This window comes from Mobula hypostoma, chromosome X1 (assembly GCF_963921235.1).
Source record: "Mobula hypostoma chromosome X1, sMobHyp1.1, whole genome shotgun sequence".
Lineage (NCBI taxonomy): Eukaryota > Metazoa > Chordata > Chondrichthyes > Myliobatiformes > Myliobatidae > Mobula > Mobula hypostoma.
This window is the reverse complement of record NC_086128.1, coordinates 34,435,277-34,453,095: the sequence shown is the minus strand read 5'-3', so window position 1 is coordinate 34,453,095 and position 17,819 is coordinate 34,435,277. Positions and strand designations below refer to the sequence as shown.

The 17,819-nt window shown below is 41.7% G+C and overlaps 1 protein-coding gene across 3 annotated transcripts in view; it reads left to right on the top strand.

Moving 5' to 3' along the window:
• Positions 1 to 3,607: 3,607 nt before the first annotated feature.
• Positions 3,608 to 17,819, top strand: part of LOC134340256 (zinc finger matrin-type protein 3-like) — a 190,960-nt gene continuing 176,748 nt past the window's right edge. For all 3 annotated transcript variants that reach the window (XM_063037272.1, XM_063037275.1, XM_063037274.1), the window contains exon 1: positions 3,608 to 3,698. In XM_063037272.1, coding sequence (XP_062893342.1) covers positions 3,656 to 3,698 — 43 coding nt within the window. In that variant the 5' untranslated portion in view covers positions 3,608 to 3,655. The remainder of the gene's footprint in view (positions 3,699 to 17,819) is intronic.

Below are 17,819 nucleotides of genomic sequence, written 5' to 3'. Positions count from 1 at the left end.
TCTCCAGCCCTTGACCTTTCCCACCTATCACCTTCTAGCTAGCATCCATGCCCTCCACCCACCTTTTTATTCTGGCACCTTCCCCCTTCCTTCTCAGTTCTGATGAAGTGTCTTGGACTGAAACGTCAACTGTTTATTCATTTCCATAGATGCTGCCTGACCTGCTGAGTTCCTCCAGTAATTTGTGTGTGATACAGCACAATGAACTGGGCATTGTAGGGAATTGCCACAGCTTTGAGATTCCCATGTATGTGACTGTAGAAGTTCAGAATTTCCTGCAGCTCATTGCCAGCCTTTTCCTGACATGGTTGTTTTATTGGAATATTCATGGAGTTAAACAGCAATATACAGTATGAAGTAGACCCATTGTTTCTGCTTGTTCCTGTCCCACCGGACTTCTATCTGCATACTTCACCTGTGTTTTATTCCCCTTGGTCCAGTCCCTTCCTAACTAAATCCATGACACTTCACATGCTCTTGATTTTTTCAATGATTTCAAGTTCCCTGGCCCTGAACATCTTACTTTCACTATGGATGTCAGTCCCGATACACCTCCATCCCCCATCCAGAAGGCCTCAAAGCTCTCAACGTCTTTCTTAACATCAGACCCAACCAGTTCCCCTCCACCACCACTCTCCTCCGTCTGGCAGAACTTGTCCTCACTCTCAATAATTTTTCCTTTGGTCCTCCCACTTCCTTCAAACTAAAGGCGCAGCCATGGGCACTCGCATGGGTCCCAGCTATGCCTGCCTTTTTGTCGGCTACGTGGAACAGTTTATGTTCCAAGCCTACAGTGGTATCACTCCCCAACTTTTTCTATGCTGCATTGGCGACTGAATTGGTGCTGCTTCCTGCACCCATGCTGAGCTCATCAACTTCATCAACTTTGCCTCCACCTTCCACCCTGCCCTCAAATTTACTTGGTTCATTTTTGACACCGCCCTCCCCTTTCTCAATCTCTCTGTCTCTGTTTCTGGAGACAGCTTATCTACTGATACCTTTTATATCTGATTCTCACAGCTAGCTGGACTATACCTCTTCCCACCCTGTCACTTATGAAAATGCCATCCCCTTCTTCCAATTCCTCTGTCTCTGCCACATCTGCTCTCAGGATGAGGCTTTTCATTCCAGAAATAAGGAGATGTCCTCCTTCTTCAAAGAAAGGGGCTTCCCTTCCTCCACTATCTACACAGCCCTCAACCGCATCTCTTCCATTTCATGCACGTCTGCCCTCACCCCATCCTCCCACCACCCCACCAGGGATAGGATTCCTCTTGTCCTCTCCTACCACCCCACCAGCCTCTCTGCCCAGCACATAATTCTCCAAAACTTCTGCCATCTCCAACAGGATCTCACCACCAAGCACATCTTTCTCTCCCCCCACTTTCTGCTTTCCACAGAGGTCACTCCCTACGCGACTCCCTTGTCCATTCGTCCTTCCCCACTGATCTCTTTCCTGGCACTTATTCTTGCAAGTGAAATAATTGCTACACCTGTCCCTACACCCCCTCCCTCACTACCATTCAGGGCCCCAAACAGTCCTTCCAGATGAGGCGATGCTTCACCTGTGAGACTTTTGGGGTCATCTACAGCATCTGGTGCTCCCGGTGTGGCCTCCCGTATATCAATGAGACCCGACGTAGTTTGGGAGACTGCTTCACTGAGCACCAATGCTCCATCTGCCAGGAAAAGCAGAATCTCCTGGTGGCCACCCATTTTAATTCTACTTCCCATTTCCATTCCGACATGTCTACTGCCGTGATGTAGCCACGCTCAACTTGGAGGAGTAACACCTTATATTCCATCTGGGTGACCTCCAGCTTGATGGCATGAACGTCGATTTCTCAAACTTCAAATAATTGGCCTCCCCCTCTCCTTCACCATTCCCCATTCCCATTTCCCTCTCTCACCTTATCTCCATACCTGCCCATCACTTTCCTCTGAAGATCCTCCCCCTACCCTTTATTCCATGGCCTTCTGTCCTCTCCTATCAGATTCCTCTTTCTTCAGCCCTTTATCTCTTTCACCAACTTCCCAGCTCTTTACTTCACCCCTCCCCTCTCTGGTTTCACCCGTCACCTACCACTTTGTACACCTTCCTCCCCTCCCCCCACCTTCTTACTCTGATCTCTCATCTTTTCCCCAGTCCTGCCGAAGGGTCTCGGCCCAGAACATCGACTGTTTACTCTTTTCCACAGATGCTGCCTGGCCTGCTGAGTTCCTCCAGCATTGTGTGTGTGTGTTGCTTGGATTTCCAGCATCCGCAGATCTTCTGATGTTGTGGTATATGAAGTTGTAGCAATTTCCCAGAGCTTAAACTGACGGATGCACCTGAAAAATAAATGTTTTAATTTTTTTAAATATCTTTTACATGTTTTGAATTGTGTCTGCTTTGTCTTAATTTAGTTAAGTTAGAAAAAATCATGTTTGACAGCATGGAGAAGTGGTCCGTCTGCTTTCCCACACAACAATATTTATGTTCGCAAGGCTCCATCCTAATATAGACCCTTACTACAGAGGAGTGAGCCAGCACTTCACAGGAAACAACATCGGAGGATCTTGGATCCACCGAAGGTAAATTCGAACTTCCCAAGTATCTCGGTGGTTATCCACAATATGAAATTCTGGGTCATTGGCAAAGCCATTCATAGCTGACTTGTATGCGATTAAAGGAAACATCCTCTGTGTTGGAGCCTTCAGTGGCTCCCAGATTGCATCACTATTACTAACAAACAAAAATAGTGCAATCTGTTATTTTTTATCCTTCAGGTTTTCCAGTTATTTACATGTTTGTTATCACCAAGCGCAAAGCCAGAGATTTACATGAGGGTGTTGACTGACCATAAATTCTACTCCTACAGAATGCTCTCCTGTTACTTCAAGCGTTCCATAATTAGAGTGATAAAAATTCATCATTGTAATAGTACTTTCAGTGTAGATCCAAAGGCAAATTTCTGAATCCTCAAGCATTAGAAGTTGGCTGAGAAAGCTTATATATTTTTTCTCTCTATATACTACACACATGTAGCTCAGAGCTGTGAAAGGGAGTTTGTGTAGATATTTAATGAATAGTTTGAAGATGCCAAAGTATATTTTGGCACGCAAAATATATTTTTTAACGGATGCTATCCCTGTCAGTCTGGCACCGTCCGTACGCTTGCTGTATTTGTGCAGACTGGTAATGACGATGCAATGTTGTTTCTGGTTAGGAGCAGTTGGTAAGTATGCATAAGGTTCCTGGACCAGACTGATAAAACACACTCACACACGGCGCTTTAATTGATAGCAATGCATTGTTCTGGCCGACTGCACATTCATGCACTGGATTTTTAATGACTTGTAGATATCTGCAAACGGGTGTGGGTGCAGAGAGGGAGAGGCAGCAAATGATCCGCGTGCGTGGGAAACCTATCACTCTCCGGGTTACAGGTGGCGCGCGCCGCACCACCACCCCCGGGAATCGCACGTCGCGTACCTACAGGTGGGCGGCGCTGGTGCGCGCGCTTCGACACAGTCGTTCGACCCACACCCCCCCCCCCTCCTCACCCCGGCGCGCGCCGCCCCTCCCCTCCCCTCCCCGCCCTGCGCATGCACATGGGCTCGCCGCTGTCGGGAGCGCGCTTGCTGTTGCTGTTCCTCATTCTGGAGTGAGAGAATGTTAGAGGCAGCGGAGGGAGAGCTCGGGAAAAGCACAGGAGGTAGGGCGACTTCTGTTCCATGCATATATAAAGAAATAAAGGCAATGAGAGAAATAATTGCATAATAATGAAACTGTACTAGAAATATGAAATGCCTGCCAGGTAATGTTCAGTGCGAATCCTCTCTGGCGACGTTCTGTAAGATTCGGGTATGGGACAGCGAGGTTGAAATTATGCATTTCCAACCATTTTTTAGTCTATAATTTGTTTTATGCAATAAAATAGTTTGTAATATTAATAGAATCTATCAAACATTATGTTACAAGATGAATAGCCTTGAACATCTCAAACTTGTGGCAAATTCGTTGCAATTCCTAATACATTTCGCCTGGTAGACAGAGGTAGCTCGGAAATTATCTTGAACCGCTATATGTAGTTTAATTCTAGTGAAGGTGATGCAAACGCCACATTCGTCTCTCTGATTTCTTGCCCGCAAAAGTTTCGCTGCAGAGGAATTGCATTTCATTAGTAGTTTGTTAAATTGGTTCCAATCATGCAACGCTCGGGGAAGATTCAGTTGTGGAACTGGCGTGTATAACAGCATCCAGAAACGCCGGCCACTTGCTTCTTTTCTGACAGTGAACCAGTTTTGTGAAATAGATCGCGGCCACTGTGCAAGGTGCATCTTTCTCCGGTGAAAGCATCCTGGTAACCTCGCACCACAACAGCTCCTTTCATACTTTGTTTTCGGTTTTATTTTTGCATATATATCTTAGCCGGTCGTGTTGAGATTAGTTGTAATCATCAGGAAAAACGACGTAGCAAGAGAGGGAGGATTTTAACTACGTGTATTATTAAAGCAATAACCGGAGAAAATTCTTCATTATTAAACTAACTTTGAATCGTTGACTTTCCAACCATCGATTTCCAGTTGCCATGTCTACTTCAACACTAATTTTGACCCTTCAAGAAATTTTGAAATGGGTATGTTGCAATACGCCGTGTATAGTGAAGATTTTTCTTAAAACGATACCACAAATCATTTCTTTCCTGATGCCATTACTGGTTAAAACAATTCGAATCCACTTTCCTTTGAATGCTTTGTGCTCATTCGGGTCCTTTAAAGGAGTTGAGGCACGGAGAGGAACTGGGAGGAAGGTGATCAGTGTTTCTCTCTCACACACTTCCTTCCATTGGCCATTTAATAAGGACAAAGCTTAGGGATGGTTTTCTCTCTTAACTGTGTAGGTAAGGAGCCAGTGGACCCAAAGACTTAAGTGGGAAGTGGTCATTTAGAAAATAATGAATGAATAGTCGGGAGAGAAAATACCTCACAAGTTCTGATGAAACAATAGCTCTTTTACTTTCTTCACTAATGTTGCCTGGCTTGCTGAGTATTTCCTGCATTTTTTGCTCTAATATGAAGAGTTTGAAGTGAACTGCTTCAAAATATGTGTAGTTTTTATTTTCAATTTGATTTCCCTTCAGAAATTAAGACGTTGAGAGTTGTGGATGATCAAAGACAGGTTCTAGGTGCGAAAATATTAGTTTTTCCAGTTACACTCCTGTTTTCAACTAACAAAAGCAAAATTCCTTTTACTTAAGGATTCAGGAGGCACATTTGTTCTTTACAACAAACAAAATCAAGAGAAAGCAGATTATTCTGTTATCTTCTGTTGCTGGCTCAGTTTATTCATTGTCAATTGGTCAAAATCCTGGAGCTTCATACCATACAGCTCTGTGCAAGTACATTCTTCAGACAGACTGAAGCAGCTCCAAGATCTGGCTCACTATCACTTTCTTAGGGACAAATAGAATGAATACAGGTATTAAATTCTGGTACAGTTTATGATTCTTACTCTGTGACAGAATTGTACAAAGAATTTGCACCCGTTTTGAAATTCAGGAGGCTAGGTAGTTTAGAAGCACAATAGTGAGTGGGTTAGTAAAGTGTTAACTACCAGAACCATATCCTGCTTTTAAGGAGTCAGTTCAAACCTTCTGAGATTTTCTGTCACAATTCAAGCCCATCATTCAGTCAGTTTTAATGATAGCGACATTCTAATATCTTACTTATAGACTTCGAGGTCAGAGCTGATTAAAGTATACTGGGATGTTAATTATAACAATCAATTACCTCAAAATACATAAATTGCCAACACACCTTGAAGAATAACAACATTCTTTATTCAGTTAGTTCTACATTAACTGAAAAATCACTTTGCAGAACATTGATGTTCCTCAGATATGAGTGAGTCAGCTGAGCTAAAGTTTAAATTTGCAATAAGAATTTCCATTTATCATGCAATTTTAATGTTTTGGGACATCCTTAAGCCCCAAAACTTAACTTTATTTTAGTTATTATTGGCTGTTGTCATGAAAGAACACAGTATTTGAGTGCATTACACAAATTCTCAATGGGTGAGTCAATCAGCCCTTCCCCTACACCTCCACCCCCGCCATCACCTGCATCCTCATCAATAAAAGTTTAGACCTAGAATTTACCATTTGCAACACAAACAGTGCTTAACTGACTCAAAACAGAGTTTTGGCAGTTAACTTAATGTCACTGTTAATTCATTTATTTTTAGTAGCAGACAGAGCGATTGGAAACAGCATTTACTAATTTTGCCAGCAATAAATGGATGTGGGCACCATGCTTAAAAAAATTGGAAGAATGAAGAGAAGCTTTTTTCCCCCTCTGATAACACATCTAAGACATGTATGCTCTGATTGAAAATGTACAAAGGGAGTTGTAAGTTAGAGTTGTATCATTTGGTTAAAAATAATTGTAGTTACCACTTAATAATTTCTGCGTCACCTTCATGAATTGTTTCAGAAGCTGTTAATAGTAACTCTTTTCTAGTGTTAAATATAATTTCCAATAGTGTTCTAAAAACTGAAAGCTTTACATAATTCACAATAATGTTACTGATTTCTGCTTGGGCACTTAATTGAAACCATTCAAACATCATGATGCTCATTATTCTAAAATGAGGCTAAACACTGTATTTAGAATGGCCCTCTCTTACTGTTCTATGGTGAATTGGTTCCAAATAAGAACAAATAACACAAACACAAGCAATTCTGTAGATACTGGAAATCTGGAGTAACACACACAAAATGCTGGAGGTACTCAGCAGGTCAGGCAGCACCTATGGAGGGGAATAAACAGCCGACGCTTCAGGCCTAGACTCTTCATCAAGACTGGAAAGGAAGGAGACAGAAGCCAGAATAAGAAGGAGGGGGGAGATGAGCTGGCGGGGTGATAGGTGAGACCAGGCAAGAAGGTGAGTGGGTGGGGGAGGGGGTTAAAGTAAGAAGCTGGGAGGAGATAGGTGGAAGAGCTAAAGGGCTGAAGAAGGAACCTAGTAGGAGTGCACTGTAGACCACGGAAGAAAAGGAAGGAGGGGAACCAAATGGAGGTGATAGACAGGTAAGGAGGTAAGAGGGGAGCCAGAATGGGAAATGGAAGTCGGCGGGCGGGGGGGGGGTGGAGGGTGAGGGAAATTGCTGGAAGTTTGAGAAGTCAATGTTCATGTCATCAGGTTAGAGGCTACCTAGACGGAATATGAGGTGTTGCTCCTCCAAACTGAGTGTTACCTCATTGTGGCAGAGATTTCTGAGGAACCGAAATGTTGGAATGGGAAAAGCAAGTCAAATTGAAATGGATGGCCAGTGGAAAATTGTGCTTTCTGTGGTGGATGGAGAAAATATGTTCAACATATCAGTCCCCCAACCATCGGGACACACCAATGTAAAGGAGGTCATGCTGGATACAGTAGATGGCCCTGACAAACTAAGACATTCATTTTTTTTTTACATGATACATGGAAGTTTGCTACCTTGTGTCAACTTCTCAGGTGACTCTCCCACATTCTGTTACACTGCTTAATAGCATCCAGTGATAATTCTAGTGGCATGCACCCCTCAAAAAAAGGCACATAGTTGATCTTTGAATTGTTTGCAGGATGTATTGGTGTGGAACAACCCCTTAATTTGTCTGCATAAGGTTACTTAATATCTTAAGATAAATTATTGACTGTTTATGTGTATTAGTGTTAAATGCAAGCATCATTTTTAATGTAAATAAAATTCTTTCAAGATTTTATTGTCTGTTAAGTGGAGTGGCTACAATCCCAAAGGCTTTGCATGTATAGGCAGATAAAAAATAAATTACATGGAACAGAATGGTACCATAACAATATGTGCTATACAATCTGCCTGTGTTTGCAGTCCAGAGTAATAGCTTCATTCTCTTATCTTTTGGCACACTAAGGGACACCATCTGGTACATGTGATGAATCTTTTGATGGACATTAATTTAACCACATTGAAGTAAATTTACATGATATCAGTTTTATTATTTTGAGATAGCACTATCAGCAGTGGTCTTCAAAGAATCTCTTTTGTTCCTGAATATTTAAAATAGGACACTGCTCGACTCTACGCTTCAAAATATGTTCCCTTCTAATGATGGTTCATGCTCCAACATATTTCTCTCCCTTGCATCATCGTAGCCTGTTTTTCCATAAATGCTTGTCATGTTTAAATGGTGGTTGGGGGATTGGACCTGGTGGAATTCCCTCCTGATCACCTGTTTTCCAGGAACTACAATGTAGAATAGGGTTGTCAGCGACAGTAACAATCCTGCAATGAGACTTTGGAGTGGGACTAATGAACAATCCTCTTTAAACAATTGCTGAAAGCCTCAGTCTCAGCCATTGTCTTTGTTAGGGCATCATCTTTGCTCACATGGGTCTTTTCACGGGCTCTCATTGACTTGTTTGATACTGAAAGAGTACTCACATCATTCTGTTCATGTTGGTAGGCCCCATTTTCATAGAGGGATCCCATTGTGAAGCTGAGATTTGTTTCTGATGATCAGTGACTGAGGGCTAGAGCTAATTTGGTGGGAGGGGTGGATTTTTCCCTTTGATTATGAGATTTAACGTAACCTTGATTTAACTAGTCTTTTCAGGATATTTCCAGTCACTGTCTTCTCCAAGAAAAGTGAGACTGAGACTTGATTGAATGGTGCAAATTATGGCAGAAGATCCCAAAGGAGTGGACCTATTTCTATTATCCTAACTAATATTTGTTCCTTGGATGATCATAGTTTCTGACATCTTGAGTTTTGTGAAAATTACTGCTGTGTTAACCAACAGCCATGACTAAATTCATTAGTTGTGTGGTATTTAAGGTCTTCCTGAGTATTAACAGATGTGGCATAAGTGCTCTTTTTATACTTATGGTGCAATAAGAAAACGTGGAGTTCCATTGGATTTGATCCAAGAATTTAACCCTCTTTAAGACGCTTGCATTGCCTCAGTGAAATTTGTTGCTATCCACCAGTTAAATCAGTGCTGAGCTCAATAAAGTGAACATCCTTGATCTGGATCTTTAACTTATTACAATTAGTTTGGTCTTCCATTTGTTTTCGATTAGCCCCTGTAAGTATGCCATTGTGATTTTAGTATGAACTACTGTGTGAACTGGAGAACATCAGTGGCATAATGCACTATAGCATTCAGGAATATTTAAAATCTGCAAGATGAAGACATTGGGAATGATTTCTGCTGTGATGTGTGTGTATTTTTTTTGCTATGTTTACAGAAATAAAAGAATGAATAAAGGAATGATTGTTAATTAATGTTTTGCTCTTTTGAAATATGTAGCACAAAATGCTTTGTCACAATTGGGTTAACTAAATCAATGAGAGGTGGAGATACAGAGGGCAGAGCTTCTGGTTCCATATTGTTCATGTACTAAGAAGCTGAGACCCACAAAGTGGGTCTGTTGCCCCCTTCTGTATTGTAAACGTGTTCCTCGGTAAATTTCCCTGAGGCTACCATGTGTTCCTCAGGGCATATCTGGGAGCCTGTAAAGACGGAAACTGCTAAGGAAAGCAAAAAATAAAATGTGTGAAGTACTCTGTCGAGCAGGATCTGGGAGTGGAGGGGTTGGGGGGTTCTGGTGCCACCCGTGGCTAGAAAATAGTGGTGAACACAATCTATGGGGCGTAAACGTTGAAGAATGCAGAATTGGTTTGAAATGGAATAAATGTTCTGTATGGATCAAGATCTTTAGAGACTTATTATGTTACCAAAAGCACTGGTAATTTTGTAGCACAGTTCATTTGTGCCACAATTGAAACTATTAGTTTTCCAAACTTCATCTTCTTGCAGATTGTTAGTATAATAGGATTAACTGTGTGAGAGATCTACAGTGATGGGTATCTGTTGCAAAGGCAACTTGGAGAGCTACAGAGTATTTCCTGCAGGGAAAAAAAAATGACGAAGGAACTCAGCTGGCCAGGCAGCATCTATGGAAGGAAATGGACAATTGGCATTTTGGGTCGAGACCCAGGATCACCTAGTGAATTCTTCCAGTTGCCAACATCTGTAATCTCTAGTGTCTACAAAGTTTTTTGTCTTTTATTTATGCTTAGGATTTTTAAGGAACAAGAAAGTTAAATAACGGAAGTAGAAACTTCAGGGTGAATTCAGAGTGCTGTGGTTGAACAGCCTGGGTGGACCACATTTGGATTAACTGGCAGTAAAATGAAACAATTTAGTTTTAAACTGACCATTATTCTTTTAGACTTTAGATTCTAATTTAAAGGAGACCTACAAACAGCTGTTATGCAGGGTTTTGACTCGAAACGTTGGCAAATTCTTTCCTCCAACAGATGCTGCTCAACCTGCTGAGTTCCTCCAGAACCTTGTTTCATTGCTTGCAATAAATCTAATTTGTCCTTAGTCAAATAAAGTAGTTTATAATTCACTTACAGATGGTCGTTGTTTTAATGGGAGCTTGGATTTTTCTACCTTTTTATTCATAGACACATTCATCTTGTTAGTTTTCACATGAATGTTTTTTTAGCCTTTTCCATGGATTAGTTTAAATTGTGATGCAAATACCTTGGCATATGACTTAAATATTTCATGTGCCTTCAAGACATAAATGTCATTATTTCCCTTCTGTCACATTGTATTAAAATATGTTAAAGGAAAGGTACGGATAGTAATTGAACTAGTGGAGTTAAGTGGCTGTATCATTCTAGCTAATCGGACTATGAATCAGGCTTAAGTGCCCCTGTCAGCCTTTCTAGGTGTGGATTACTGTTCAGTAAATTTGTGTTTTCCTAGTTGTGTTGCATCAGGTGGGTGTCATGTAAAATATACCATGTAGCCGGATTGTTGTATTTGTTTGGTGAGGCAACATGTGAAAGACTGATACTGCAAGTATTTTTCTTTTATTAAAAGGCAGATTACAGATAGTTTGCATTTTGCATCTTCAATGCTTTACCAAGTTAGACTCCATATGGTATTCAAACCAGTATGGCTATGATTGGACAATTTCACTGACAATCAGGTTTAGTGTAACTGATTATGATTGGTCTATTGGATATAATTTCTCTGTAACTCATCTTCATTTGCTGTATTTTTTCCCCATAGAAATTATCCTGCTCTTATTGGGAGAAGTCACTGCAGTTTGCTTCTCCCTTTTTCAATAGATGATGTACTGAATAAATAGATTTTGCTTGCTGCACTTTAGACCATTTGTTGTGAGTCATATGCAGTGCCCACTCCTAATTCATTGGCTGACAGGGTTGGCAGTAAATACTCCATCTAAGTTAGTTTGAAATAGATAGAATCCAAAAATCTTGGGGCAGAGATAATTCTTTCCATACAAAGCCATGGCATACAGGCTGTCCCCTGGTAACAGATAGGTTCCATTTTTTAACAGATGTCCCAAAGTTGATTTTTTTTTGGTCTATAAGTCAGAAAATACACAAAAATCACTCAATTTGATAATTGTAAATTCATGGCATTGCAGTGAATGGCATCAAAATACATACAACGTTGATGAGAAAAAAACAATTGTTAAAAGCAGAGAAAGAAAGAGGAAACACATTTTGTCATTTGTAGGAGTTGGACTTTTGAATGGAATGTTTGAAATGTTGGACTTTTGAATGAAATATTTATAGAATTGAATTAATTATTGAATTAAATATTACATATTAGAGGTGTCCATAAGTCTGGCGTTAGTAACCCAGGAAGGCTTGTGTGCTACTGATTGAAGCAGAGATGGTGACAATGCTCAGCAATTGGTTAAGTTGGCAATGGCTGAAGAAAGTGTGAGTAACTGGGTGGAAAGAAGGCAAGGATATAAAATTAGTTCAGGAGATAAAATGCATCGGGTGGTTGGGTCAAATTTTTATTTTGTTTATTTAGCGATACAGTGTGGAACAGGCCCTTCCAGCCCAATGAGCCTTACAGTCCTGCAAACTACCTATTTAACACTCGCCAAATCACGGGACAATTTACAATGACCAATTAACCTACTAACTGGTACATCTTTGGACTGTGGGAAGAAACTGGAGCACCTGAAAGAAACCCACGCGTTCAAAGGGAGCACGTACAAACTCCTTACAGATGGCGTCAGAATTAAACTCTGAACTCGACACCCCAAGCTGTAATAGCCTCACATTAACTGCTACGCTACTGTAGCGCCCTGTTCCTGCGAAATGGCCTGGTCCTGTGCTGAATTCTTTATGCCACGTGCTTGTTTTGAACTACGTCGTCATGATTCCATCTATGTCAATGAGATACTTTGGGAAAGGCAGGGTAAAAGGTGTTTCTTATAACTAGGTAATGCAATTTAAAATTATTTTACTTAGAGCTCTGCACAATGACAGGCTGCTTGGGTTCAATCAGTCCGATATTGTTCATCCTTGCTGATACCCTATCCCTGACCTGTTTACTGCCTCCTCCTTTACCTACCACAGACAATCATTCAAGTATTGGTGTAGTCTTGCTTCAGTAATGTAAGAAAGTGCATTAGTTAGTAGGTACTCTGTCTTGTAGTACAAGGAATTGCAGTAGTCAATTGGATGTTGGCAAAGCACTTGTTCACTTTCTGACTACGTACAATAGGTCTTTAGCAGACGCGATCTCACTGGCTCTCCACTTGGCCTTGGTTCACCTGGACAACAGCAATACCTACGTCAGGCTGCTGCTTACTGATTACAGCTCAGTATTCAACGCAATCATACCCTCTGTACTAATCAACAAGCCACCAAACCTGGGCCTCTGTACCTCCCTCTGCAACTGGATCCTTGATTTCCTCATCGGGAGACCACAGTCCGTGCAAGTTGCTAATAACATGTAATCTTTGCCGATAGTCAATACTGGGGCACCTCAAGGATGCGTGCTAAACCCACTGCTCTACTTTCTCTACACCCACGACTAGGTGGCAAGGTACAGCTCAAATGCCATCTTTCAATTTGCTGATTGCACAACTATTGTTGGCAGAATTTCAGATGGTGATGAGGAGGCATACAGGAGTGAGACAGATCAGCTGGTTGAGTGGTGTCACGGCAACAACCTTTCCGTCAACATTAGTAAGATCAAGGAATTAATTATGGGCTTCAGGAAGAGAAAGTCGGGGCAATGCACACATGTACTCATGGCAGGGCAGCAGCTAGATTTCATTAGGAATTTGAGGAGACTTGGTATGTCACCAAAGACTCTCACAATTTTCTACAGATATACCTTATAGAGCATTCTAACTGGTTGCATCACTGTCTGGTATGGAGGGGCCACTGCACAGGATGGGAAAAAGCTGCAGAAAGTTGTAAACTCAGCCAGCTCCATCATGGGTACTCGCCTCCCCAGCATCCAAGACACCATCAAAAGGTGATGCCTCAAGAAGGAGGCATCCATCATTAAGGACCCTCATCCCCCAGCACACACCCTCTTCTCATTACTACAATCAGGGAAGAGGTTCAGGAGCTGAAAGCACACACTCAATGTTTAAGAAACAGCTTTTTTCCCCTCTGCCATCAGATTTCTGTAAGGACAATGAACCAACCCATGAACACTACCTCAGTATGTTTTGCTTTCTTTTCTTTTTGAATTACTTAATTTATATATATATTACTATATTTCTTAGTGTAATTTGTAGTTTAATTATTATGTATTGTAATGTACTGCTGCCGCAAAACAACAAATTTCATGGCATATGCCAGTGATATTAAACCTGATTCAGATTCATAACACAGTAGGGAGTGTAAATCAGCTGAAATGAGAAGAGAATTATTTCTTTCAATTATTGCACCTTTTCCTACTGAAGCTAACTTTGCAGACAGTAATAAGTAATTGCCTTGTTCGCTCTCCTTCCATACCTGCACTTGGACATAGGATCAACTTGAATTCAACAAGTTTGGAGTTAACAAGATGGTAACAGTCCATGAGAAAACCCTGGAGTGACAATTCACAACCTCAGTTTCCCAACTGCCTGCTGGTATGGCCAGTTGTACATTTAGTAGCCACTTTATTAGGTACACCTGTTCGTGAATGCAAATCTCTAATCAGCCAATCATCCGACAGCAACTCGATGCATCAAAGCATGCAGACATGGTCAAGAGTTTCAGTTGTTGTTCAGAGCAAACATTAGAATGGGGGAAAATGTGATCTAAGTGACTTTGACCATGGAATTATTATTGGTGCCAGACAGGGTGGTTTGAGTACCTCAGAAACTGCTGATCTCCTGAGATTTTCACATACAACAGTTACGAGAGCAGGGGTTCCCAACCCAGGGTCCACAGACCCCTTGCTTAATGGTATTGTTCCATGGCATAAAATAGGTTGGGAACCCCTGCTCTAGGGTTTACAGTGAATGGTGCGAGAAACAAAAAATATCCAGTGAGCAGCAGTTCTGTGGGCAGAAATGGCTTGTTAATGAGAGAGCTCAAAGGGGAATGGCTAGACTAGTTCAAGCTTACCGGAAGGCAGCAATAACTCAGATAACCATTCTATACAACTGTGGTAGCAGAAGATCATCTCTGAACACACAACACACCGAACCCTGAAGTGCTTGGGCTACAGCAACAGAAGTCCATGAACATACGTGAAGTGGCAATTTCATTAGGTACAAGAGGTACCTGGTAAAATGGCCAATGTGTGTATAAGATGCTGCTCTTTCTTCAGTAAATCAAAGTCCTATGATATCGTTTAGATCTTGACTGAAATTGCAAACTACAGAGTTATGAAGCACATTCCTTCCCTTGTGTCTTGCTGTTTGGTGGTCTCAGCTGTAGTCCTGAAATGGGACAGTGGCATCTACTTTCTAAAAGAAATGGCCCACACATTTTTTGTTGAAGGTATATAGGTTGGAGTGAAACTCAGCAAGAGTAAAGGCATTAGAACAATTAGTCCAAGAGAGCTGACCTCATGAATGTCTTACAAAAACACATTAAAGATTAATGCTTTTTTTCTCTCTGAAAGAACAATTTTGATAGATCAGCAATATGAAGTCAGAAAGAAATTGTCCTGTATTTGATAAAATAAAATGTGATTATGGTTTATGGAGAGAAGAGCAAAATGTTATCCAATAAGAATTGGTACTCATGTAGAGTTTGGAGAAATCTACACACCTTTGTGTGATTCATGCAAATGCACATCTATCCATAGAGAGACATATTAATAAACACCAATCACCATTCAGTAAGCAAGGGCACTAAGCACTCTCGGAGAGCAGAAAGCACTCTCATATGCTGATTTACATCTTCGCATTTTACCGACAAGCTTACTTTTTGTTTAAGCAGACAATGTAAAAATAAATATTGAGATCCAGGAGACGTGTGGTTATTTGAACAACTGCAAATTGCTCCTATGTGCGAGTGTTGAAATGTAAGCAGAATAAAATAGGATTACAGAATAAATAGGTTCTTAATAGCCAGTGTGGATTCAACGGGCATAAGGGTCTGCTTCTATACTCTACGCCACTTTCATAAGCTCAACAATGATTTTTTTTTGCTAATCATAAATGCAATTGCCTACATCTGTATTGTCAATACATGCAACTAATGTATTGAGTAATAATAAAGTGGGGTTATCGTTTTTCTTTTACCCTTCACATCATACGTAAACGTCTTGTAACTAATGAAGTAAATTTGAAGTATAGCACACACAGCAAGCTGCCTGTAATCAATTTTAGTAATGTTGGTTAAGGGATAAAAGTTGAACATATTCTGAGGATCAATCCCCATTTTTCAAAATTAGATCATATTTCTTTTTGAGATAAAAGGAAATCACTTGGCCAGTCGCATCCATGGAAGTTCCCAGGGCATTACCACGATGTCCATTTCCCACTTACTTCCCTGTGACCGAATCCTTCACATAGGTCCATTGGCTGCACTCTGATTCTCCCACCATCGTTATTGGAAATGAACCAATTCACTTAAGAGCTTGCTTGTCTCTGTACTTAGGATGGGAGAAGAAACCAGGGGAGCTGGTGGAATCTCCTGCAGTCATGGGGAATGTACAAACTCAACACAGTTAGCACTGGAAGTCCAGATTGAACCTGGGTCACTGAGCTGAGAGGCAGCTGTCCTTCACTTGGTATCACTGTATTGCCCTGGGATTTTTCAGATCCATCTGAGAGAAAAATTTGGACCTCTGTTTAATTTTTTCTTCTGAAAGATAGCACCTCTGACAGTGCAAGACCTCCTAAGTACTGTATTGTTTTCCACAATAGAGTCTAAAGTCTATGCCATCTTAACCAGGGGTAACTGCTCGACCTACTTGAGCCATGGTCAAAGCTCCTCAAGATATTTAAAGCAAAATTCAGTACCATCATCCCTCAAAACTAATCAATAAGCTTCAAGACCTTGGACTCAATACCTCCTTATGCAAATGGATCCTCGATTTTCTCACTTGCAGACCCTAGTCAGTTTGGATTGGCAACAATATCTCCTCCACAATCACCATCAGCACAGGTGCACCAGAAGGCTGCGTGCTTAGCCCCCTGCTCGACTCGCTTTGCAGTTATGACTGTGTGGCTATGCACAACTCCAATGCTATATTCAAGTTTGTTGGTGACACCACTATTGTTTGCTGAATCAAAGGTGGTGACGAATCAGCATATAGGAGGGAGATTGAAAATCTGGCTGAGTGGTGCCACAACAACAACCTCTCACTCAATGTCAGTAAGAATGCCTGCCAATGCTGGAAATTGAAAGCAACACTCCCAAATTGCTGGAGGAACTCAGCAATTCAGGCAGCATCTATGGAAATTAATAAACAGTTGACATTTTGGGCTGAGACCATTCTTCAGGACTGAGAAGGAAAGTGGAAAATGCCTGAATAAAAAGCTGGGGGGGAGGGGAAAGAGACTAGTTAGAAGGTGATAGGTGAAGCCAGGTGGGTGGGAAAGGTCAAGGGCTGGAGAGGAAGGAATCTGACAGAAGAGGATAGTGGACCATGAGAGAAAGGAAATGACGAGGGGGCTCGGGAAAGGTTATAGACAGGTGAGAAGAGGAAAAAGCCAGTGGGGAATAGTAGAACAGTAGAGGGAGAGGGAAAACAAGAATTACCAGAAAGAGAAATAGATGTTCATGCCATCAGGTTGGATGCTACCCAGACAGAATATAAGGTGTTGCTCCTCCACCCTGAGGACATGTCGGAATGGAACGTGAATTGGAATTACAATGTTTGGACACTTGGAAGTTCTGCTTTTGGCGAATGGGGTGGAGGTGCTCAAAGAAGTGGTCCCCCAATCTGTGATGGGTCTCACCAATGTAGAGTAGGCAGCATTGGGAGCACCAGACACAATAGACGGCCTCAGCAGATTCACAGGTGAAGTGTTGTCTCACCTGGAAGGACTGTTTGGGGCCATGAATGGAGGTGAGGGAGGATGTGAATGGGCAGGTGTAGCACTTAAGTGGGTTGCAAGGACAAGTGCTGTGAGGGAGATTAGTGGGGAGGGACGAATGGACAAGGGAATCACAAAGGGAGCTTTACTTGTGGAAAGTGGATGGGGGGAGGTAAAGATATGTTTAGTGGTGGGATCTCTTTGGAGATGGCAGAAGTTGCAGAGGATGATGTGTTGGATGTGGAGGCTCATGGGGTGGTAGGTAAGGACAAGAGGAACTCTATCACTGTTAAGGCAGCGGGAAGATGGGGTGAGCACGATGGACCTCTTACTCCACAAGCAGGCCAGGCAAAAACCTCATCCATCGAGTTCCCCACCAGCCTCTCACTTCCATCCTTACCCAATGTCAGCAAGACCAAGGAGCTGATTGGTGACTTCAGGAGGAGGAAACCAAAGGTCAATGAGCCAGTCCTCATCGGAGGATCAGGGATGAAGAGGGTCAACTTTAAATTCCTCAGT